This window comes from Falco rusticolus, chromosome 15 (assembly GCF_015220075.1).
Source record: "Falco rusticolus isolate bFalRus1 chromosome 15, bFalRus1.pri, whole genome shotgun sequence".
In the NCBI taxonomy this organism is placed as follows: Eukaryota; Metazoa; Chordata; class Aves; order Falconiformes; family Falconidae; genus Falco; species Falco rusticolus.
The window spans coordinates 3,929,011-3,955,965 of NC_051201.1; the positions used below are offsets into that span (position 1 = coordinate 3,929,011).

Below are 26,955 nucleotides of genomic sequence, written 5' to 3' on the forward strand. Positions count from 1 at the left end.
TTAAACCAACTTTGTGACTTTTATTGATGGGCGACAACTTTATACTTCTAGATATCACTAAACTGTGTACAATTAGGAACTCAACATTATAGGAGAGCAGACAGCAAAATTAAACAAAGCAGACTTAAAGAAATATCAATCTTGATTATTTTGCCCATTTTTTTTAATTTCATGTACACAGAAGCATAAATGCAGTTTGAAATTTCTTAATAGCAATAAAGTTACAATCACCCATCTATATAGACTAACATCTTAACTCCAAATATTTGATCTGCAATGTGTACTTAAGCAGTTTCTCATCGCACAATTATTAAAATGTGTCTTCCTATCAGGAACCAGCAACTCTGCATTTTGTACGTTCGTACATTTTTTTGAAGCACATAGGACCATTTCCATCTCATACACATCGGCTCATATTTTACCACTTATCAAAAACTATTGGGGAAGCAGAGAGCGCTTTTCATTTTTTTTATTTTTTTATTTTTTTTACTTAAGTAAAGATAAAACATTTTCACAGAAATCTACAAGTTCTGTTGCTGGTGCAGGGTTTTCTTCTACTACGCAATTAGAAAGTGGGAATCAAATGCAAATCCCCTTTTCTTATCTTAGGATTCAGCATTAACTCAGATTAATATTTTTTGTGTGTATTTTTGTAATTCACAAGACTGAGTCTTTCAACCAAGTGACTTCATTCTGCAAAGTCAAAAGTCAACACAAACTATGTTGTGCACAAACCCAAGGTAGTTTCCTTTATCACTCTATCCCATAGTTGCAAGGGAAAAAAGAAAAGAAAAAAGGGGAAAAAAAGGGGGAAAAAAAAAAAAAAGAAAAAAGAATCACTCAAAAGAGCATGTACAGGAGAAAAATGTTAGTGATAGTTGGCGTTCTACAAAGCAGGTATCTTGCACACACAGCGTAAAAGGGAGAAGTTTCACAGCAGGTCAACTCGGCGGTAGTACAGGAGGTAGGCTGTGCGCTCCGCAGACGGCTTCACCACCTGGTACTGGTTTATCACTTTGACTGCCTGGTCATCGATGCGTAACCAGCCATTTAGACCAATTTGGAAGACGTCCGTAGTGTAATGGCCACCAGTTGCGCTATTTCCATGATGATAGACAACTGCAAAGAGAGATTCGTGATGCACATATACACTATACATAGTTAAATCTCCACTGAAAAAGTAAAAGACGACAAACTGTCACCTATTGCTTTCTTCACGGCACACTCACGGCTCAGCCAGATGACAAGAGCTGGCTAAAGCAAGAATCTTTAAGTGCTGAGTGTTTGCTTGCTAACATTTGATGCTATGTAATACTAGAAATGTTTCTCCAGCACACCAAATCTCATGATTCTAAAAGAAGGTTTAAGTCAATTAAGAATGAAAAGCACTGAATTGGTTTTTTTTATAACTTCCTAGGGGATTTTCTGGGAAGGATTTGCCTCACAAAGGCCACGTGCAACAGTGCAACACACCCTTCCGAGCCTCCAACAGGTACTGCCAATGCTTAGCGAGATGTTCCAAACCACACGCTCGCTCTGTCTGCTGACACTGTTTTATTGAAACTATTTGTAAAAAACAAACAAAACAAGGAGGTAAAACTATGTAGTAGTCTATTAAAAAAAAATCAGGCTAGACTTTTCAAACTGCATTGATTACAATTCTAAGTCAGTTATTTCCCCTCTGACCATTTTTTTTTTCATTATTTTAACGACAATTTAATTATGAAAACAGGTTCTGTGGAAGTACCAATCTACAAGTTTCACATTTATTAGTTCCCTGTAAATACCTTAACAAAACTGAACAGCTCTGATTAACTGCTACCACTGCTGCTTCCAAGAGAGAATCTAAACTGGCTTCTTTCCTCAATTATCTCTTGTTGTTCGAAGTGTTCTGCAGAAAAGACATCTCAGCTCTCCTCGCAGAAACCAACCTCAAAGCTTAATGCTGAGCTCTCGGTGCTAGCTGTGGCCACTGCCTCCGAGCGGATGAGACCTGTTTATGTACGTAATTCTAAGGATGCATATAAGAAATTGCATTTAACTTCTTCTAGGAACATGTGAGCCCTAACCATATACTTAACAAGAATAAACAAAACCCAGAAGGAATTGCCATATTTGACACACGAGCAGAAGTATGTAACTATGAAATCGTTTACACTCTTTTCAGACAAGTCACACTTCAAGCTTACTCAGATTTTCTTCATACTTCTATGAAAACAAACATTTTACAGTAACTTGACTTAAGCAAAGCAAAAAGACAGGCTATACTACATACATGTATTTTGGGGCATTTAGGAAATAGTTTTTTTACAGTAGCTTGATTATGAATTACTGACTTTCTAAAATTTATCGTCAAAGTATTTAGGCAAATCCTGGATGATACCTGAAATTTAATTCTTCAAAATTATTTTAGTAATTTTGAAAATAGAAAATAAATTTTAATAATTTAAAGTTCATCTAACAAGCTCAGTTTCTGTGGATGAGAAGTCCTAGCCTGACAGAGGACTGAAGTATTGCATTTTTCCACAGATGAAGTTAGAAAAAAATTACAGCGGTAATGCACCTTCTTCAAGCCACCTTAAATACACTGTCTAAACTCATCCCATGAAAACCACTATCAATTAAAAAAAAAAAAAAACAAAACAAAAAAAAAAAACCAACACAAAAAACAACCACTGTCAGAAACAGTCCTGAATTTCCACAAGAGACAGGTAAGCTATTTCCCTCTGCAACCTCAGCGGTCACAACACTGGATCCAAACCACCCAGTCACATAAGGCCACCAGCACTGGCACAGATTTGGTGATGCAGAAGGCAAGACTGCCGGTTCTCCAGTTTATTATGTTCTCCTGACGCCAACACAAACAAGCAGGTGCAAATCGTAAACTGTGTAGGAGTTTTCAACTTCAAGAAATTCATTACTGCCCAGAGGCTGTTTTATTCAAGATTAAAATGCTGCTTCTGAATCCTTACATGAGCTTCCAATCTTAACTACCCATTTAGGTTATTTCATATACATCACAGATACTCTTAAAAACATTGTTTCCTCACACAAAAATCATCGTCTCCTCCAAGTTAAACTTTTCCACTACAATACGCTATTCATACCCTGCCAGCAATACTCGTCCTGAGGGTTCAAAGGGATGCAAAGCCAGCATTCAAACAGCCATCTCCAAAGACACATAGAACTGAGAATATGTGGTATATTTTAGGTCCAGTTGTATTGCAGCTGTATTTCAGCTACTGTTGATACTTTTCAGGGTGGGTCTGTTACAGAACACTGTTGTTCCACAAAGCTGGATCAGTGAGATATATAAATACAGACGTAACAATATATATGTATATGCACATACACAAAAAAACCCCACCACCAAACCCAAGAATTTGACACCCACAAGCTACCTCACTGTAATCTAAAAGAAAGTATTTTATATAATCCACGAAACTTCAGTGTTTCTAGAATTCTATATGCAGAATTTGTATTTTCAGTACAGGGGCTAGAGGCATATAGACAAAATACCTGCAAAGAGCCGGTAGGTTCTTTGGCCTTTAAAAATTTTACTTTTCACACCAGGAGATAGTAGTTCTGGAGGAGGAAAAAAAAGTCACAAAGGCAATAGTTAGCAAGTTTAAAAATTCAGTTTCAAAAGGATCAATTGTTTCTTGGAGAAACCACCACTACGATAAAGGGGAAAGTTTAATTGAAATGTATTATACAGCCTTTAAAGAATGGTGATGGTTCCAATACCTCACAACCAAGGGAATAAATTTCGAGGTTTGCCGAACACTAATATTTACGGAAGGTTTTAAAATACCACCCAAAAAAAAAATGAAAAGAAAAAAAAAAAAAAAGGAGGGGTCAAAACATCAGACTATTTATTCTTTTCTTTTCATTCCTGATGTCAGACAGTGACAAAAATGAATTTCAGATTCCAAGTAATTTTTGTCAGTCAAGGCAAACCGAACTAGTTCTACAAATCTATATTAAGGAAATTTAAAAAATAAAATATTAAGTAAAACAAAAGGGTACTGTCTGATAAGATACATATCTCAAGATATGAGTCATCATTACTCGATTTTTTTATTTGTGCTACTGGCTGGCTAACAGTCAATTACTCAGATCAAAACAAAACTCGTTTCCTTTGGCAAGCTTCAGATGCTGGATTATATGCCAGCTCACACCTTTCAAAAATCAGTACCTCAAGACACTTGTTAAATGAAAGAAATTTGTTGTTTAACCTCTGAACTATGGCTTGTCTACCTCCAGGCTGCATTTTCTATAAAACACCAGTTTCCTTTCATCAGCCACTGTTTATTACAACAATTTGCAAATTCTCTGAATGAAATCTGAGATAAAAATATCTAGTATTACTTGGCGACAGCCTTGTATAGGGACAGATATACTCCTCATTCAACAGGATCACTTCCGATATTTGTCCTCAGCAGTCCTACGGGCAGGAAGCCCCTATTTGACCAGCCCAATGTCCAGGTTGTCCCAAAAGTTTTAAGATCTTCTGCCATTATGTTCTTTGCAAAATGGATGCCCAATCTCATATACAGGCAGTATCAGGCTGGGCAAGACAAACCCAGAAATCCAAATATATTCATTTTATTCAGGGGGCAATGAAAGGGGAGGAAAAAAACAAAAGAAAAAAGATGCATACAAGATACTCATCCAGATTGCTGTTTCCAGCAACAATGGAGATGAAGTCTTGCGCACAAGAATGAACAAAACTGGAAAACAAACAGATACCCCCTCGGAAACACATTATCTTTTCCCTAAAAACTGGAAATTTGTGTTTATAAGTCTTTACCTTTACTAATTTCCAGATCAACAGGATACTCAATATTCTTGATAAGCTTCTGACATCCACCAGTTTTCTCATACACAAACCGCTTGAGGTGTAAAACAAGAACAGGTGGGAGTTCTTCTAGTGTCACCCTTCGACTGATCTCCACCTAACACACACAGAGAACAAAGGTGATGAAAATCTGTCATTTTATGCTAAATGCTCAAAATTACTCCTTGAGAGGAATAAATATTTAAAATTAAATACACTACCAGAAAAAAAATCACGGATTCCTTGTTATTATTATATTAATTTATGATAAACTCTGCAGTATATGACTTGAAAGCACACTGGACCTTCAACCAAAGTGCTGTCTTACAGGAGAACTCAATACTTTTAGTAGAATGTAACATGTTAGAATGCTTGTATTTCCACTCAGACGCTAAAATATAAGCCAGACCAAACCTCCAGCACCTAATTTGAACACCCATTTCTTCCACACCTCATAGCTGAACACTGGATTGTCAATAAAGAAGTTAAACCCATCTGCAGTAAAAAACAAAAAATGAATGACTAGCAAAACAAAAATCTATGTGGCAAATCACGATGAGTTTGCATTGCAAACGTTTCTTTCACATGGAAGATAACTGGAGAAATAAATGTTGCCCAACACTCCAAGTACACAACGCATACAAGTTTCAGCTATCCATCTTCAGCTTTTCAATAAAAAGGTCCATCCTTTAAGCATGTTCTCATGTGGACTATTCAGAAAACTTACAGACACAAAAATGCACATCAGAGAACATCTACACCTCAAGAGCCTCTTTCTATCCTAGCCTACTGAAAGAAATTATGAACAGTGTACCCAACATTTCCATCCAAGTAGTCCATGCACTCCAGAGATGATGCTCTTCACCGATGTGCACCGTAAGAAGCAAGGCAATACCTTAGTGTGGGAAAAAGTTTAATTTCTTACCCTGTATCAGGAGTTCTCAAACTGTAAATGTCAAAAGTTTGCTTTTCTTCCTTTGAAGTATTTTTCTATTGCAATTATTACTATTACGTATGGTATTATTTGAAAAAGACAATAAAAAAAAATGCAGAGATGCATGAGAATACAGAATAAAATGTCCTGGTACTTAAAAGTGACAGAGAATCACAGGGCTTGGAGATCTCAGAAGGTCTTCTTACTCCATCCCCTCTGAATCAATTATAACAATCTGTGTAAATAACTGGTGTTTCTCCAGTATTCTCTTAAAGCAGTGAGGACAACTCCACAAGCACCTAGAGTAGGTCTGATTCCTACTTACTGTTTGAGTATCACTGAGACAAATCATCTCTTCCTTTTCAGGGCAGCCTTTGACATATTATACATTGGGTTCCATCTCCCTATGTTCATGTTTTTTCCTCTTGATTCTGCTCCCCCTTATTGGCTCTTTTTACATCACAACTTACACTGCCATCCATTTTGATTATTGTTTTCCAGATATTCTCTGTGAAGAACATTTTTTTGAACTGATGACCTAAAACTGAGTATAATATTACTGACAAGTTGGGGTTTTTTAGGGCTGTGTACTGCAAACCAGTCAACTACAAAGCGCCAAGGACACTGGATGGAGGTGCTACTGGCTATTGAAAGACTTCAGATTATTAAGCCAGAGAGAAAGACAGTGATCGTTACATGTTTTAGTAAGGTTCTAGATGGACTTCTATTCAGGCCTACAATCAATTAATTTTTTATTATTTTTAAGTGAAATGCGTAAATCAAAACCCATCGAAGATAGCCACACAACCATGCAAGTGTTCTGCTAACAAGAATTTTCTTCTTAAAACTAGACCATACGCTGAAGAGCTGCTCCTTTATCAAGAACATCTGGCAATCCCCAGGCATCAGTACAATAAGATCAGCTAAAAGCTATTTTACTCATAATAGTACGTGTTACTATGACAGTTCACCCCGTTAATGTAATATATACTCCAGTAAAATCTCCAACCAATTACTACAACTCAAAAAGCACCTATTTAAAGGCATGGTTTTGTGTAAGGGTTAGCTCTCTTCCTTTCAGTACATGTGTTCAATTGTAACATATTTTACCGCTGCAGGACACTTTGAAAAGGTTGGTACCTCTTTTGTTAACATAATTAACAGTGTTCAAGTAAGCATCTGTAAAGCAAGACCTGTACAAAAACCCTTTTAAAAAGTTCAGTATTTGACTGTCAAAAGGGGTCAACAGAACACACCTCTTGCTTGGTTTTTGTGGTATAACCCTGGACAGACTCTCTCGCCACCAAACTTTCCAACGCATCCTGAACTGTGCGTATCTTGTCTGACTGGATGTCCAGTTGCAGGGTGAAGAAAGGTTGCAGTGTAGCAGACTCCTTAGAACTCTGTTGGTACACAACAGATCTATGGAAACAAAAAGGTTAAAATGTAATAAAGCAGACTAATTTTCAACAATACAAAACCTTCCAGCAAGAATGAAGTCTACCTTCGTTACTCAAACTATAGTTAATCCAAAACAACACACACAAATACAAAGGTTAAACGTGTTTCAACCACCTGAACCTACTTTACTGTGATTCGATTGATTTTCACATCCACTTAGAGCATACAGGGATTATAGCTTAATCGTTTTATACATGCAAGGATTAAAACAGTTATTGGATAAATACCAAAAGTTTAAAATACTGAAATTTTTCATAAGGCATTTAAAAAGATTCATCTCCAGACTCTTCATGTTAAAGAGTTTTGAAATTATGTTTTCTAACAGATCTTCAGAAGTACAAAATACTAGTGCTTATCTAACTGTTGTTCTACTGTAAAAACTACAACTGATTCCATGTCTTCCAATAAAAATACACCAATTTTTTTAGTCATTTCACTAAACCAATTTCACAGTGATTTTAAATTATTTGCTTAAATCTTGCCACAGGAAATATAAACTACGCTCCACTGAGGACTGGCATTTCCTTTTCCTCCCATCATTTTCTGTGTCCAGACTCTGCCCATGTACTCCTTTGTGCAGGAACTGGAGTCTTTCGGAAAACTGGCAGAAGTAACGACCTAGGGCATGAAAATATTTCCTGGGGGTTTTTTTGGTTTCTGTTTTTGTTTGAAGTGTATTCAGTTGCACCCTTTAAGTAGCCTCCCTTGGTGATCATTGTTCTGTGCAATGAGAGTACACGCTTCAGCCACAACATCACTGCACTAAGTGGACTCTTCCTGATTTTCATTTTTCTTAAGAATTTGCTGGAAACTTAAAACCATCAAACATGGCTCAAGAATTATTTTTTTTTATTATTCTGAAAGAGGTATTAACATTAAGAAGCCTCACCTGCTATAAAAACGTGCTTTCACACAGCCAAAGAAATAATTAATTTATTATGTTGTTACACTGAGCCTTACAAAGCTTGAAAGCAGTAAGATAATTAACACAGCTCTAATCTAGTAGCCATGCTGACATTTCTCCAGGTCATGTATGAAATGTTAACATAGAGCTTTAATGCCTGTACTGCAAACTCCTATCAAAACTGCCCCTCTGGCTCAGGCAAAGCCCTGAAGCACCAAGAGAAAGCCAATGCATCTTTATGTTGGCAAATATATAACCTTTAGAGGAAATAAGAGCGTATGAAAAACAGTAGCATCTTTATTTGTTTAACACTTCCTCCTTGGCTATATTTAAGGACAAAACCTTTAACACATGGAAAGCATAGTGTTTCAACAAACAAGCGCTTCACTGTGTAAGTCTTGCTGCTTTTGGATACACTTCCTAAACCCTTTTTAAGCTAACCATTTAGTGCAATAATCAACAGAAAAACGCTAACAACTTCAACTGTTTTCAAGTCCATGTGTTAGAAATTAATAATACCAATAATATTCTGAAAAGAAAATGTTGAGGAATTTTTTTTTTAAGTTATTAGAAATTAAATTTAACATCTCTTCAAAACATTTTTTTCAAAAAGATATGCAGAAGTTGACTCAACAGCAAAACTTTTGCTGAACTATGATTTTCTGTGACAGTATCACTAGAATAATTACAAAAATCAATTGGTCATGCATAATTTTCTATGAATAATTATCCTTGGATACAGTAAGAACTGTACAGCAAGAATTGTTTAGGAAAGCAGGCACTGCCCATCGCTATCCTGCTTAAGCTACAACAATGTAATTGTTTAAAATAAAAAAACACAACAGTGCACTTCAAGGGAAAAGTTGGTACTACTTACGGAAATATTTAGCAGACTTTAACTGACTTGTGAGCTAGCTTGCATAACAAATATTTGAAATTCACACAAGCTGGAAGTCAAAAGGGACTCCTGCACACAGGCAAACCAGACCCTGATAGAACTGTGTATCTTCATACTTACACATTTAAGCCTCACAGTGCCTAAAGCAGCCCTTCTGATTTGTTGTTGTTGGGGTTTTTTTCCGTTTGTTATTTTTTAAGCAACTGTGCTTAAAGGGGCATTTAATAGACACTTAAAGCCTCAAGAGGACAGCCTAAAGTTTCCCAAGCCAAAAGATGCCAATTCAAACCATGTTTTCCTAGCTGCTTTTTCCATTTAATTTTTCCAATTTCTGATGCCTTCCTGTAGTGGAAATAGACCGGCAATTCTGTATTCAATCCTTCCTATCTCCACCCTCAGCCTCAGAAGATGAAGCTTTCCAACATCGCATGGGATACTGTTTCTGCAGTAAATTGTGTGACCTGGTTTGGAGGCACAATTATGTGATGTGGTGACAGCAGAAAACAGATGCTGGATTGCACCCTGTGGTTCTGTTGGTCAGGGCAAGCTTTTACTTTTTTTCAGTATTACCTTTGCTTTACGTCACCTTCTGTGGACCTCCACAGAAGACAAGCATTCTCTTGGTATTCGTAATTTAAAACTTAATGGAATCAGGAGAGATCTACACAATTCTAGCTGTGACAGATATGCTAAGGGTATTAACAATACCTGGGGTTCATGAACACATCAACAATGTGGAATTCCATCAATACATACAAACATCTGTCTGCCAATTTCTACAGAAAGTATCATTTTATTTGTCAGCTGTCTGACTCAAATCCCAGAAGAATAACTTCAATGCATTTCACAGGCAGAAGGCACTAGCCCACATTATTCACACCTCTAGACTGAAGACCTGGCAACACAGGGCAACACAGGGAGTCAAATACTAGCAATTAAGTGTCTGTCTCCAATTTAAAAATAATTCTTCCAGTCTAGCACTTTTGTTTTGGAACATGTTTTTCACAAGTGTTTACCTTGCTTTCATTTTAAATTACACATTTCTCCAAACAAGTCAGGAGGCTTCCTTTCCAAAAAAATACTCTTCCAGTATCTACTTTCTGCCTTGATCTGCTATCAGACCTGAATATATGTAATGTCCCACATTCTTTTCATTCCTGTAACATCTTGTAGTAATTTACATTTTTCCAAACTTCTTTGGCCTTTAATATTAAACTATTACACATAACTTTCCTGCTTCTGGGAAGCATAAGTGTCTAACTAACTAAAAGTGTACAATTTTTTATTTTATTATTTCACTGGCCAGATTTAACTCTTAGCAAATCTCATTATCCCTTAGTATCCTTATTTACAAAATAAGTCAAGAGGTCACAAAAAACCAGGTAGCTATAAAGTTCTTTGGAATTCTTAGACATTCATATATAAAGCATACATATATCAAACGCTTTCGCTGTATGCAGTTCAGGGCTTTTGTTTTCTGAACAGTCTGTTCTTTCAAGACACTTAAAAAGATTCACTCTACAGTAAAGTCAGAATCATATGATCAATCCTTTGATCATCCTGGTCCATCTTCTGTAACTCTCTCCCTGCATAATAAATGTTTCATGGGAGAAAGTTCACCTCTCCTGGCCTGAACAAAGTATGAAACAGTCTCTTCCATCCAACTAGCCAATAATGGTGAAAAACACAGAAAACAAAGCAGAGCAAAGCAGCCTAAAGTTTCAACAACTTTTACGAAAAAGTACTGCACCTTATATGACCACCAAAAATATCAGTAATTGGAGTCTGAACAAAATCCGCCTGTCTAGTGACTGATGATTTGTTGCGAGGTCCCACTTGCTCCCATTCATCCTCACTGCCTTCCCCTTGCTCATCTTGCTCCTCCTCTTCATGAACAGTCTGAGCCTCAGGGCCATTGGACACTGAGAGTTCTTAAAGTGAAGAAGATAAAAAACGCATTGATTTTTTTTTTTACAAATAAAACATGTATGCAGATAAAGAATGCGAAAGGCAGAAGACCCAATACAAATAATTTTCAGAGGATAAATGTTTTTATAGATCACAGATTTGAGAAAGCAAATGAGAAAAAGTATATTCTAGGGTCACTCATAACTGGACTCATCTATGTATTAACAGTATGCAGTTTACTGATGACTGTATGTAAACAGATGTAGTTTTCTAGCAAAGTTTCATATATTTTTAGTTGTAAATTTATGGGGTAGAAAATTAGAAAGTCAAGTGTTATTCTGGAAACATAACTATGCCATTATTAAATACAACTCCTTTTCTGCACAGATATTTTACAGGGAACCCAAGGCTTAGCAAATATTTTCTTTGCAAGTGCCAAAGTCAGGAGGCTATAAACTGCACACAGCTAAAAAACAAAATATGGAATGATCATTTTATATCATAAAAAATTTACCCTACTAAAGAGAAATTGGGTAACTAGTGATCTTAATTCTATACTTGGCTAAGACTAAGAGTGTTGTGTTTCATTTTTATTAGGGGACCCAAACGTAAAGCCACTGTAAAATAAAATGGCACTTTACCCTGCACAGAAATTCTGATACTTCTTCCAAAGAAAATTTTTCTCCAACTTGGTCAGTAAGCATTTGAAAATAATTTAATACGTTCTGGTTTATATTAGATATAAATCAGCCATTAGTCTAGAAGTTTCCACTTCAAAAAAAGATCTTAACAGTGGTTTAAAGATCAGTGAAAAAACACACTGATGTATTTTTGAACTACCATGGAAAGAGCCAAAACCCCAGTAAACAACTGACATTGCAGGTCTTATGAATGGCAGACCAACTACCTATGCTTAAAACTAGTCAAATTGACTTATCCTCAAATAATACTGAGTTGACCTCAGCACAAATTTGTAATACAGCAATTTGGTGTTTAGGAGGACCAGGTATATGACTTACTGTTGCTCAGAATGATAATGCTTTTCCAGATACCCAGTAACACTTTGGATCATTTGTAAATTGGACAGAATGGCCTCATTGCATCCTTTGGACAAATTTTAACAAAATATTACTTGTCAATGTCTCTTGAGCCCCCTAAAACATGGCATTCTATCCCTGTCTCAACATCTGTTCCAAACATCGCTCTGTATTACAGAATCACTACCAAAAAAAAGGAAAAGTAAAATATTGGAAAGAAATTAAAGTTTGCTACAAAAAAAAAAAAAAAAAATCCACAAACTTTCATTATGTGGAGAGAGAAGTTTCTTTAGGGTCAGCATTTCTTCATGTAGTCCATTGAGGATAAATCCCAAGTATTCTTCAGCATCCTCTTGCCTGCCCTGAATAAAAAGTGGGGGGGTTAATTATTGTATGACATTTTCATGCTTTCATTCTAACAGAAGGTTCACGACATGGAACATCTAACTTTCACCTATTAATTTAGCTGATTTACCAACTACTCAGTCTAAGTTGTAAAGTCAAACAAAGTTTAAATTTTGCTGTAACAACCCCTCATTTTTAACCAGCTCAAAAAGAACCAACACATGAATTGGTAACCTGCCATAAGCAGTAAGTACACACATAAGCCTGACCTGAAAACAAGCATTTCTGTGTTCTTATCATTACAAATTCCTTTTAACATGCAAGGTGGTAATTAATTTTTTTTCCTATGTCTTTCCAAAGTAATATTGAAAGTTGCCGTCAAACCAAGGCCAAATCAAAAGATGGTTTGAACTATTATCTTTTCTTTAAATTGAGGCAAAACCTGAAATAGTATTTTGAGGTCTTTGTGGATCTTCAACCATTCCAAGCAGAAACGAACAACTGCCCATTTCTTAAATACAAATCAATAGGTATCTTCTTTATAAAAAGAGATGTTCCATTCCCATAGTAATTTTTTCATTATTCTGATGTATCAAACCGCCAAACTTGTAATTAGCATCCTCCTATAAGTCTCAAGACAGTCTAGCTTCATTAGAATGAATGATCAGCTAGGTGATTTTAGCGGTATTTAGAACCTGATGTATGGCTTTACATTGTTCCACAAAAGTAGAAATTTTTTAAGTCACACCTTTTCTGACAGACTTGACTTTATAACCGTCAAAAGTCTATAAATGTATGTAGGTTCAAAGGCAGCTCCTGGTCGGATGTCTCGAACAATTTTATCACCTAAAGCTGCAAGGCAAAAGAGAAGTACATATAAATAACAAAATATACAAGTTTTTCTACATTATACCTTAACATTATCTTCACACTTCATTAGATTTTGGAATCCAAAATCATTTCTTACTAATAATTTTATTCCAATTTTAATGACTCTAGCTCAGGATTCATGAGATACAACCCTTTTATCCATACACGTTTTTAAAAAAAAAAACATCCTACATCACCCTACATAAACTTACAGATTGTCTAGGAGTTAGTACTCTTTCTACAGTCAACACTCTGAAGATTAACAAGAATATCCACAGCCATCATAAAAGATCAATTCTAGTTCTAGTTAAATTTTTGTACTTCTTTTGTATTCAAAGAACACTTCCTTAAATATTTTATATATCTGTAATTCTAATAGATCACTTTTCTTCACTGCAGAAAAACAAAACAAAAAACAAACAAGAAATCATTTGACAGCATGTTCAACTTAATGGCAATACAAGGCCCCAGAAACTATATTTGAAAACTACACAACATAATAAAATGACCTACTAGTATAATAAGTTGCATAAGACAGTAAGATTTGTTTTACAGAAACAAAACTTAAGCAGCAAACCACAGAAATGTCTGAACTGTTTGGAAATCACTGGAACAACCAGCTCCTCATGATATTTTCTTATAATGTTACATAAACACATTCCTGAAATTGTTTTTTGTAAGTCGGTAATATGACAGACTTGGTTTAGAGATTAAAAAAAAAAGGAAGCCTACAAGATAATTAATTTGCATCAAAAAATGTTCTATTCCTCACTATGCATCATCACTAATCCTAAACACTTATTAGCAAGAATCTTACTTCCAAGGCTTTTCATATTGATACAGTGTATAGGATGGAGAGGAATTAAAAGCCATGATAACATGCCTGCAGGCAATCTCAAACTGCTAGAGACCTACTATGGTCCCATTTTGTTCCCAATTAACGTGTTTAGTACTTAAGGAAGAATGACAGAATTGAGCAAGCTGATAAAACAGCTGGAAATATGCAGACGAAGGAGGCGGAGTAAAAGATTTTGTTAGAACAGGCATGTTCTTAGAAGATATCTTAACAGTTAACCTAACTATCAACAACAACTATTCTTACTGTACTTGCACCTTTGGTCGACGAAATAGAAGAAAAAACAACGTAAGGTGCAACATCTATGACTTCTTGACATGAACCACCAGTAAGAAAAAGTGTAACACTGACAGAAAAGTGGCAGCAAACTTTTTAAGGTTTCAGTAAACCCCAAAAGGCCAAAGACCCACGAAGGGGATCAAAGCACCAGTACTTAAAGGTCTTGAGTACGTCACACCACGTGGATCCTTCCCCCAAAACTTTCTTATGATTTTACAAGTTTTCTCCCCCTATTCCCACTCACCTTGTTTTGCTTTAGGAGGTACAGGCATATTAGTGAACTCATTCATTAAACGAACACTGAAACAGAATGGAAGGAACAACTAGACATGAGCAGCAAGCTAAGACTTAGAAGGACAAATAATAACATTAGATCATCGTCATTACTGACTGCCAATAACAAAAAAAAAATAAAAAAAAAATTGAAGAGTATCATAATGAAGTCTGAGTAAAGTTCAGACATAAGAATTAACCTGATCATTGCTAATGAAACCAAGGTACTCTTGTTAGTTCTTGCGACTCTCACAGTTTATTTTTGCATATTAAACACTTATTTAAAACCGATATTCCTCAGGGAACAGGAACTATCTTCCTTGACTGGTCAAGCAGTTGTAAAATACCAAGTTCATTACATATGACCAAAAAAAAAAAAAAAATCCACACAAAGGAAGACTTGTGGATACATACCAACTTTCAACAATTGCAGTAAACAATTATTTGTTAGGTATTTCTGAATGAGCTTAGTCAGAGCATAGATATTTTAGTTTTCTTTTTAACAAGCTACTTACAAACTGTCTATCATTGGTGTTGAGGTACACGGCCGCTGCGATTTTGAATACATTGGAATGGACTTCATTAAATGATACATTGGAGGGCAAGCAACCAAGGCTTGCAGGGTCTATGCAGGGGCATTAAGGAAATATTCAGAAAATGTAATCTGCATATTAACCAAATATTCAACTATATTTACAATTATATGCAAAACAAAGCTAACTTATGTAGATCGATCCAATCGCTAAATCGGAACAGATGGACTGACTGTTATCACAACATTAATAATGTACAGAAGTTGTAGTAAAAAGCCCTGGCATCTTGTAACACGCAGTGATTTCACCAACACTAATAATGTCAAAAGCTTCAATTAAAAGGGTAAGGCAACACTTAGTCTAGGAACAGGAGAGGAAAAGAACTTTCGTAGGAAAGACTTTATAAAATTAACCATTTGAAAACCAGCAAGTGATAACCTGCAACATGTTTTCTGAAAAGAATGGAAGAATCCAGCTGACAGTCAAAGGTGATGATTCAGCCAAATCAAAAAAGAATCTGCTGTGATGTAAAACATTCTGCAATGTAAAGAAGAGTTTGGAGCAACCAGCAGAACTACAGTGTATGCTGGGAGAAAATACTTTGAAAACATCAAAATCTATTCTACTTGTCAAAAACAGTGAACAGAGGAAATCAAAAGACCGGAGGGGCAGGGATATGACAAAAAAGGCAGTGATCTCAAGCTAGAAGGAGACATTAACTTCATTCCTAGTGTGCAAAAATTGAGTAATAAATTCCCACGTAGTGTTTTAAGACTGAAAAAATCAGAGCCAATACACACAACCAAAGGAGTGCAGAACTGGTTATTTAACATAAAAGTTGAAGTTTAAAGCACAATTGCTGGTTTGGAAATAGGTTACTAGGTAGGTTCTGCCTCAATCACTCTTGAAATTGGTCTGCGTAGTTTTCACTAGCAGTACTAGCAGACAAAACAGAAGCATCCCAATTATCACTTGGCAGTGAGCCACTGCTAATACAGGAGATGTACATATATTAATACAAAGCTATTATTAATAAAACTTATCATAACGCAGCGCTGAAGGAGGAAGATTTTTGTTACCCAAGGTAAAAGTTATTTTTGCAGGGGAATACAATTCTAATACATTTAAGACCACGCTAATCTTCCATCCTGTTGTAAAAGGATTATTTTAAACACTGCGTTTACGGAAGTTACAGGCCAGCAATAGCCTGCTCAACAGAAAACCAAATGATCCACTAACCAAAGTGCTAAAGCAGCCTAAAAGTAAGAATACTTACTTCAAGCACAAAAGAGAAATAACCACTTAAGCTGATCCTCAAAGAGTCGTGAGTAAATATAACTAGAAGTTACATGAAGATTTTCAGTCATGAGAAAGTTACAGTTCTGGAATCTTTTGACAGAGGTAAGAGACGAATTGCAAACAGGAGCGTGCAGCCAACCGCAGGGGAACCCCGGACACAAGGTTCAATGATCCAAAATACCCCTGGATTTCTAGATGCTATCCTTAAACATTTTAACCACGGTAGCAGGATATGGGAAGACAAAGACTTTTATAAAATACTTACCAGAATAATCCAGAAAAAGTTTTGACAGATATAATATACAGATTTTAACTTAAGTGTATTAATTTTTCCCCAGGTAAGGATACAGCATTGATGTAGCACCAGTTTCCTTTGTTGATCAGCCCTCGTGGTTGCAAAGACACTGGTTTATGTATTAGTCTTACATTTTCCAGTATTTCTGCAGAATGAGAAATAGTAAATTAAGCGTCAACAAAATGTACATGCTAGCCATCAAAACAAGTATCTGTTGACTCATTACAAAATAATTCAAAGCAATTATTAACAAGATCCCCAGAAACTTCAGCAAATAATTTTTGCTCCATGTAAACACTGCTCACATTTCAAATCAGACACACTTCTTCAACTGAAGACATCTTGGTATGTGGGTCAGGAGGATGCTGGTTCAAAAACTAATCACTGTAATTTCAAAATTTAGAAGACATTTGTTCTTTCTTCTCCTAAAATCAGATACTTTTAATTTTACAGATACATAGATACATACATAGATAAAAATATCTTTTTAGCTATAAACCCTCACCACCAATTTTATGAGGTATCTCCCAGATTCTTCTGCTTTGAAGAGAGATGAAGCTGATATAGCAGCCTCAGTTTACAAGTTTCAACATTCATTATCTTACAACAAAAATATGTTAGTGCAATCTTAGGACAGACAAACGTTAACATGAGCTTTGGAACAGTATGTTTTATCTGCTAAGTTAAGACTTCCAAAATTTACAAGATAACAGGCTTACATAACACAATCCCTATTGTTTTCCTGCTTTCAAAACCTTCACCAATGGCCCAAGTCTAAAAATTAGAAACCACTGTGCATAAATAAGTTATGAAATTGAGAGCAACAGGGGGAGTTTTTCCAGGAAGCCTGACCTGTTATTTAGGTACCTAAATAAAAACTGTTTATAAAGAAAATATTGATCTGGTATATTTCAAATTTGCAAAATACAGACAAGAGGATACAAGACAAAATAAAAAAATGTAAATAAACACAGCAATTGTCTACTAAGAGGGTTGGTTACTTTTATAATAAATGTGAGAACCTGTAAAGTCCTGATAAGCTACACTGCATAAACTTCAGTGTTTTAGCTAGAAAGACTCCTAAACAGACAAAGTAATGTGACATAGGTGGAAAAAGAGGCACAAAGCTGTGACTAAGCAGTGGAGGTGGCAGAATTGCAAACAAAATCCATGTTGTTCTACTTCCAAACCCTCTCTTTACCTATACAAACATATCTCGCTCTGACACCACCAATTCTAATCAAATAAAAGCATGCCAAAACCTGGAAAATATTTATATATCAGCCTTATATTACATAAAGAACCTGACATCCAAAAGGGCAGATGGCAAAAAGATGTAAAAGGGAAGACATTAGCACCTAGCACAGATGCAGATGAAAACTCTTCTGTAAGTGTTGAAATTTGTTATTATCAATGCCCGAGTATTTCAGAACATACTGTTAAAGCAAAGTCTGAAACGTTCACACATACAAACTTTGTTAGTATAACCAAGCACTGTTGAAAATTAGAATAAAAATAACAAAAATCGTGTTTATTTTTAACGTCTATAAATAACTTTTTAGGTTAACTGTATTTTCCCCCATTTTTCTATCATACTAAATAAAACATTTATTAGGACCTCTAGCATCCTCTTGTGGTCATAAAACCACTTTGTAAACAGTGCCTAGAGCAATTATGGTGAGTTTTGTTTCTTTTAACATAAAGAATTATCTTTATGTGTACAGCAATTACATTCGATACCAGATTTTCACGTCACATCTCTCATTTACACAACTGAAAATTTTTGCAAGAGTACCAGAAGAAAAACACACTTACAATCATGAGAAAACTTTCTTAAAATTTGAAAGCCTGTTATAAAGCACATGTCACTAACCAGAAAGAATTCACATTTTGGTGGATGCTGACTTGTGAAACAAGGCCTTGATTTGAAAACTTATTTAGAACAATATTATCATGTTTAGAAATTTCTGTTGGTAAACAGAAAACATTTTGATAATGTTCATTCACCAGGTGGGTGTTATTACAAATATCTTTCAAATTAAAAAAAAAAAAAAAACACCAACCAACCAACCAAAAAAAACCCCCAACACACCACAGTAACTCCCTGACCAACACAAATCCAAAATCTAAGGCAACAGCAACCATGTGGACATAGTCTCCATGCTGAAGACGTGTTACAACTTAGCTATTTAAACTTAGCTTGAGACCATTATTGAGTAAATATGTCACACAGATTTTTTTTTTCAAATCTGGACAGTGATAAAAAAGGCCAGGACACTGCTGGATAACCCTACACAAAATCACAGTTTCTGCAAGAATGAAGTCTGCTCGTACGCTAGGCTAGATTTCTGAAGTTGTTTATAAAAAGCCCCAAACCTTGCACACCTCCATTCCACAACTACATGCTCTAGTGCTTATCTGGCTTTATCAAGGAGAAAAATTTTCTACTATGTAACACTGAAACACCTTGTTACAAATTAAAGTAATTCTTGCCTTGTTCACTACAGTCTTGGGAGAGCAGTGAATCACTTTACGACCTTTGAAGTTACATCCAGGATCACTCCAACAATCTCATCTGAGACAAAGTAAATCCAAATTTTCCATGGTTGCCAAAAAAGTATGGTTTTCAAATCTTACAAATCTTTCAAATCCATTTTCACTGCTTCACTATTATATCTTCCTTGAGAAGTAATGACCAAATATTGGCACTTTCCTCAAGTCCTCAGTAGCAATGACAGAATTACAGTTCTTTTCCATGGAAATAGGCATTATTAACACACTGGGAAAAAAAACCCCACTTTGTCATCATTAGCTTTACTAAGGACACTTATCAACTCCCTAGAATTTCTAGATCTTTTTATTCTCTAATACTATAACCAACCATTTGTTCTTCATAGTGTATGCTTGCATTTGATCTCTGCTCTGGCGTGCCCTTCCATACTTGCATTTATTGGATTCCTCTCCTTCTAATTTAAAATCACTCCAGATTTAGTCAGATCTTAAAATGTTTCTGTTCTTCGACTCATCTGAAATTCTGCCTGCCGTAAACAAATTTCACGTGCACTGTTAATTCCATCATCCACAAACACTGCAAGAAAAAAAATCATTCAGAAAAATCTTTTTAGATTGTCCCACCGAAATTTTCCCTAGTTACCAAAAAAGGTTAAGAGACTACTCAGAAAATAGCTAGTTTTCCAATCACTTATTTCCCTAGCTTACTTAGAACACTAAGGTATTATTAACGACCATCAGAGGGTAGTAACTGTAAAAACACGGCAAGTGAAGCCTAAAAGACAATCTTATTTTTTTTACAAATATGGACCATTTATAATCTTACTATCCCTTAAAATTAATTATTACAATGTTTGTCCTAGCATCTACATTAGGCTAAGGTGTATACTTAGTATGGTTGTCCCTTCTAAATGTTTAAATGCTGCACTTCTTTACCATTCTGATACTATCTGCCTTGAGTTTTGCCAAATAAACATCAATGGCTCATAGTTTGCTTCAGAAGTTCCTTTAATTTGTTCACTAGCGTTGCCAGTAAAGCTCCTCATCACATACCTCAGCCACTTGCTAAAATTGACTCTTTAGTACTTTTTTCACATCAAGATTAACATGGAATTTGTTTATCTATTTATTTTCTACCCCTGATCTTTATCTCCTTCTCTTATGCAGCTGTTGTTTAAATTTGAGGACTTAATAAACCACAGAACTTTGCAGGTTGAATCAAACAGTATCAACTATCTTCAAGGTGCGTATGAATCATTAACGTCCCTCATAGCAACTGGCAAAATTAAGGCACAAATCAGCAATCTGTCCCTGGAAAAGTATCTTATTTTCTTTTGTTCTGAGCATCTGCTCTAAACAGAAACTGTACAGAAGGGCCCCAGAGCTCCAACATTAAGTCAGAAATTTTGCTTGTTCAACTTGAGATACTTCAGGTCTAGATTTTACCTATGCTGAGCACCCTACGGCACTGTGCGGTCAAAAATCCATTCCCATTGGCATAAGTTGAAACTGCTGAATTCCCAGCAAATCCAACAATAGGGTCTCAACTCAGCCACACAGAGAACAAGGAACAGAATCAGCAGCTACCTATGAAAAATACTATACATTGCTATACACCCATATATAACGATGTTAACCTAGGCAGAAGATCTGAAGTATGCACAGAACAGAGCAAATAATCTCTCTGGAAATCACAAACTGAAACTCACATAACACATTTTTGAGTGTGGGTATATGAACAAAGCACTAATATACCTATTTTGAAACAAGACAGAGTACATTTTAAACAGAACAGACAATAAAGAAAGTCACCTTTTTCCATGGAGCAAAACACTGATTACACAATGATTACATTCAGATCTCCCAGTAATGTTTTATACCAAACCCAGTAGTATCTGAATTACAAGAACCGCAGCAATATAACTCCTGCCTAAACCAGCTACGATGAGAAGATGAATTCCTTTTCACCAGAAAAGGATCTATACTCAGATCATTCCTCTGCAAAAAAAGCTAGTCAGTAGTGAAGTTGCAGAAGAAAACTGCACAAAATTACATTGCTATTTTAATACATTAAAGACAAAATAAAAAGCTCTGCTCCCACCTGGTGGCAAAAAGAAGTACAGAAACAGTAAGAGTCCAGAAAGTTAACTTAGGGCTGTAGTAATTTGGACCAGACTGAAAAAAACCAACTCTTTTTCATCTACGGCAAGCAGTTTTAGCTTTATGGTGCCACAAAATAGTTTCAAGTTAAAATCCACTGACAAATGATAGCTTAAGAGTACAACATATTCTACATGTATGGGTTAATACAGACCATCATCACGTGCTCGGACATTATTTTTTAATAGTCAACTGTGTGTGTGACACCTAAGTGAAAAATACACACAAGCATAAATTACTCTGACAGCTTTCCTCTTAACACCACCATTAAATGAGGAAATAGTTATTAAGGATGGGATGACAGGCAGGTATATACTTCTGGTCAGCTTCTGGTTGGAGCAAAAATGACTTGAAGCCATCACACCTGAAACTCCATTGTACTTACAAATTAGCTTTATCATAAATAGCGGGACTTTGCACAAGCCTTTTCCCATAAGTACTATTTCACAGATGTAAAATAATTATTTTTGTTCTGACACTCATGAGTCAGTGACACAAAATGCAACAAAATGGGTATTTTTGTTCATGTTTTCTGACTGAATCCACAAAAACGATCTCATGCACATTCTAGCATTTCTCATTAGAACCACAAATATGACAGGACCAACGGTCAAAGCCTTTATATCACACACTGCCTTTCCTGACCTACCCTCTGGACAGTTCCTTATGGTTATTCTTGAACAGCTGATAGCTAGCGCTGTTTCTCAATAAAATAGTATTGTTTATAATGGGTAAGGACAATTCTGCAAAATCTGAAAGACAGACCTCTCAAACAGCAAATCAATAAATATAAAAACTATTTCTTGAATTAGAATTTCTGAGGCAAAACCTATTTAGGCATTACATCTAAACTGCTGTAAGTGTCCAGGAATTTCAGCTGGTTTGGCATAAATATATTAATACTGTTCCCTTCTTGTAATGGAATGCATTACAAGATTGCAAATACTGGATAAACAACACACCATTTTCAGAACAAACTTTTCTAATGTATTCTCCTTATTACAACAGCACACAGCTAAATGCAACCAGCCTATTTAAAAATCACAGGGCACTTAAATGTAATTGTTTGACAAGCAGCAACAGTTCTACAGCATCTGGAATATAACGACCTGGTAACATCTCGTTGGAATGTTCACTCAGGGGGATACAAAACTACCTTATTTATATTACATCTTTCATGCAGCGTTTGAACAGTCATCTTAAGAACATTAACAGAGGAATCTTCTCTATCCATACTGCACGCTTCTGTTTACAAGCAGAGTTAATACCCTTCCAGTGTAACATCCACTCGTGTGTATTAACTATACCTGCAATCTTTATGGCTACAGGATCCTCTGAAACTGGAACAGGTCCCTCTTTGACTTCAACCTGTTTTTCAGGGACCAGAGTAGATGTGGCAGGAGGGGTATACTTAGTCTCAACATAGACCACAGATGTGGAAGCAGAGGGCTTGGAATTGTGAAAAAGACTAGCCCACGATTTTGCAGGCTGATTAACAGGGACTGATCCTGCAACCGGGACTGTTGCCTCAGTAGTAGGTGAAGCTTCCTCAGGCTTAGCTTGGTCTGAGTCAGTGCTTTCCACAGTGTGCAATTCTACCCCATTGGCAGCTGTGTCCTCCCCAGAGGATTCAAGTGTTTGTCCATTAGTAACGCCAAGATTTTCAGTAGTATCAGTACCAGCATAAGACTGTACAACAGCTGTCCTTAAAGGGCTATCTCTGCCAGTCTCTGAGGGGATGCAAAACTGTTCAGAATTAGTAACACGGCATACCTCAGGCTGCCCTGCAGTCCTGGTATTGTCTAGTGTGCTAGAAACAGAATCATCAGAGACAGCTTCATTAATGAAGTCCACAGAGTTGTCCGGGCTGTTGCAAGTCCTTGGTGTGGCCAGGGAGGGTATGTCTCCCGTCAGTTCCGTATCCTCCGTGCTTATACTGTTTAGTCCCGACGAATTTGCATGGCCATTTACAAGAGCTTCTGTTGGAGCGATGCCGTCACTGACATCTTCCAAGTAACTGTAGTATCCAGGGGGTCTTTTTTTCTTCTTTTTACGCTCCCTTTGCCCAAGGCCTCCAGACAAGCCATCGTTTTCAGCGTTAGAACCGCTGTCCAAAGCGAGGGTTGGATCTGTGAACTGGCAGTCAATGGAGTTATAGTTTGTTTCACTGAGAGTATCATCAGGGGTTTTCTGAGCAGGTGCACAACTGAGAATGAATTCTGGAGCCTGAGGATTCAGAGTACTTGAAATACTGTAGTCAGTGTTATTTAGTACAGACGACTGTGTCTCAATAACTTCATTAACACCAAATTCAATTCTCTGATACTCTTCCCCTGGACAAGAGAAAGCAAACCAGAGTTACCGAATAACATCTAACCAGAAAGCTACAAAATCAAGGAAAAAGGCACATACTTTTCCTGCAACTCAAAAAACAAACCACATGCCCTCACAAGGAACATAATTCTTAGTCTCTATCTCAATCCAGAAGACTACCTCAAAACATCATTTTTTAGAAGATAACACAGTATGATTCAGGTTCTCTTAAACATTGGGAGTATGCAATTTTCCAAATCGCTGCACAGTTCCTGCAAGTTACACCTATTAAATTCACCTATTAAGAAAAATTATTAAAGCTCAATGATTTCCGCATTAAGTTAAATTACTGGACCATTTTGTATAAAATGCGGTGCAATATAACTCCACACTTTTAAGGCCAGTCTTCTCCACCGTTAATTACCAAATCCAAGCCTTTACTTGTTTAACTTTTACGAATAATTTCCACATGTGGAGGTGGTTGGGTTTGGACATTTTTTGGGGGGGTGGAGGGGTGGAATTAGTTTGGTTTTTCCTGTGTGTAAAGATTGTCATGATCTATAACTGAAATTTTTTTCATTAATTTTATCAAACCACTGCAACTACAGGTTTTGAAACTCTAGGCTCATCAATAACTTATTTAATTTTATCACAGTTGAATTTATTACTATATGAGAATATGATACACATGACTATATGCTTTTATGACAAGAAATACAACAGGTATGCCTCAACTTAAGTCAGTGTTGAACTTGTACATACAAGCATTACTGAAAAACTTATGAACAGGATTGGGTTTGGGGTTTGTGTTTTGGTTTGGTTTTCATTAAGTCTATTTATTTGTTTATTTACCTTGGAACTTTGACATGCTCTTTAAAGAAACATTCTCATGGCAGGCTGCAGTATTAAAAATTTATAATGTGTGTGTGCTAACACTGAATACTTCATTTATAACTATTTCTGTAAGTATCAGAGAGATAAAATTAATGAAACCAAGTCTCAGGAGTGTTAAAGGTAAGCTCACATTTTAGTCCTTAGAAGTTTTTTCTATGATACATACATTACTGTTTCAAATACATTAATTTTAATATTTTCGTTCCTCAATGATGAGGGACTAAAAAATGCATTTCAAATTTTTAAGACTGTTACTAAAGAACCAAACAACACTAGATACTATTTCCAAAGGAATGTAAGTGGATATACCACTACTAAACTTGAATGATTTTGTGCAACTTACATTATGAATGACATGTCACCAAATGTGTATTTTCAAGTATATCAGAGACACTCACTAAAAATGAGGTGGGTTGATTTGCTGGTTTGGTGGGTTTTTCTGAACACGACGGAGAGCAGGCAACAGATCCTAAGGGAAAAGTTATCTGTACATCTACAGAAATAATGCTATGGGAAGACAAGAGTCTAGTGGAGAATGTTTTGATACATAACTGTCAACGTAACTGTTTTGGAACTCTCCAAATGCTTCTCTAGAAAAGTCTACCAACTAAAATTTTAGCATTTTAGCCTTAAAAAAAAAAAAAAGTGAAAGAAACCAGAGTCTACAGGGTACTTTTTCTTAAAATATCAAATGAAGAGTAATAAACATTCAATGTGTGTCGAGGTCTGACTTACACATGCAATACCAACTTATTATGAACTAACGAACAAAGATATATAACAGACATTAATTGCTTTTCTGCATAAACCTAACTAAATGAGAAGTAAACACACTTCACATATCAATTTCAACCCTTCTGCCAGTCAGACTAAGGGAAACTTTTTAAAAAAAGACAGAAAAACCCTCCATATACATCCGATTTCTCTAAATCATGTTAACAAGAGTCTGAATTTCAGATTTTCTTCACCTCTCCCCTACACCCATGAGAAAGCATTTTATAACACCACGCCTGTCAATCCACCATTCACCAGCTACTTCTGCAATCACTGTCGAGCTATCACCAACCACAAAAGAGGGCTTAAGTTCCTTTTAAAAAAAAAAAAAAAATCAGCAGCCTAGAGACAGGGAGGTGGAAAGCTGCTGCCTGATAACCACTGAAGAGGGAAGGGCTGGGAGACGTCAGGCATCACCTAACTGCTCAGCAGCAGCACTAAGCTGCTACTACACACTGGCTGACCTGTCAGGGCATACATGGTTCCAAACCAGCCACAGCTTCATTTGCTTGCAAATGCAGGGCAGGGGGTTTTAAGGGATACATGACAAACTCACAACAAAACTATTCCTCATTAGTTCATCTGCTTATGGAGCAACTTGTTAGTCCAAGCATGAACCAAGAGCTAGTTCTTTAACCTTTGTTATAACAGTACGAAGCACAAGCAACAACTGGTAACACTTAATATTCCTCCAACCACAGTAAGAATGAATTATTGGGCACATTTCAAATCCCTACCAGTTCAAAATAATCTGGGACTTATGCTCCTTTTCCAAAATCCCAGTTAAAAAAATATAAATAGTATATTAAAAATAAATAGTTCGAAACAAAGAACACTTTCCCTTTGTGGATGAGTTAAGCCTTCCAGAGCCTGAAGTCAAAGTTCTCGCTTCTGTACTCCTGCTCCTCTAGTCTCCAGCAAGCTTCCAGCACTTCTGCTACTGAAAGCTAACCTTGCAAAAAAAATAATCTGAGTCTGGGTGTTTTTTTCTGGTTTCGGTGAACTTATCAGCTTACTGTACACTAGATAATCACAAGAGACAACTCGGGGCAAGTGAGGAGTAGAAAACAAAACACATCCCTTACAATTTTGGCACAATGCTAATTTAGCTGAAGGTACAACATGAACATCATAGTCTAAAATCTTGCCAAGAGCATAACTAATATTCTAGAATTTAACATACAAATTCGGAAGTCACAGCTGAGGAATTAAAACTTTATACCTTACAATAGGATTAGAATAATAAATACCAACAGCTACTAAATAGTTAGTGTATGGAACAACTGGCAGAAGCTCATTTGCTACAAGATTGTGTCAAGTTCATTTTAAAAAATGAGAGGTAATTGTTTCTATTTGTTTTGACTTTTCACTTTGCTTCTGGGCATCTTTTTTTCAGTCTAGCTCACAGTGCTACTTCTGACTGGACTGAAACAGATGTATCTGTCACGAACAACATGACATGCATATTGAAACAAGTATCAACAGATGCTCCAAGGACAAAGTCTACGTAAAATAGCAAAAGCTGTGAACACATAGTACTGATCAGTCTGAACAGAGTTCTGCGTATTAGA

At 36.1% G+C, this 26,955-nt stretch overlaps 1 protein-coding gene across 1 annotated transcript in view; it reads right to left on the reverse strand.

Moving 5' to 3' along the window:
- Positions 1-26,955, reverse strand: part of USP10 (ubiquitin specific peptidase 10) — a 52,762-nt gene continuing 25,807 nt past the window's right edge. Inside the window, exons 4-14 of the mRNA XM_037408774.1 lie at positions 22,711-23,736; positions 16,786-16,877; positions 15,121-15,230; positions 14,577-14,632; positions 13,076-13,179; positions 12,245-12,344; positions 10,788-10,968; positions 7,031-7,196; positions 4,814-4,958; positions 3,520-3,585; positions 1-1,119 (exon numbers count right to left, since the gene is read on the reverse strand). Coding sequence (XP_037264671.1) covers positions 932-1,119; positions 3,520-3,585; positions 4,814-4,958; positions 7,031-7,196; positions 10,788-10,968; positions 12,245-12,344; positions 13,076-13,179; positions 14,577-14,632; positions 15,121-15,230; positions 16,786-16,877; positions 22,711-23,736 — 2,234 coding nt within the window. The 3' untranslated portion in view covers positions 1-931. The remainder of the gene's footprint in view (positions 1,120-3,519; positions 3,586-4,813; positions 4,959-7,030; positions 7,197-10,787; positions 10,969-12,244; positions 12,345-13,075; positions 13,180-14,576; positions 14,633-15,120; positions 15,231-16,785; positions 16,878-22,710; positions 23,737-26,955) is intronic.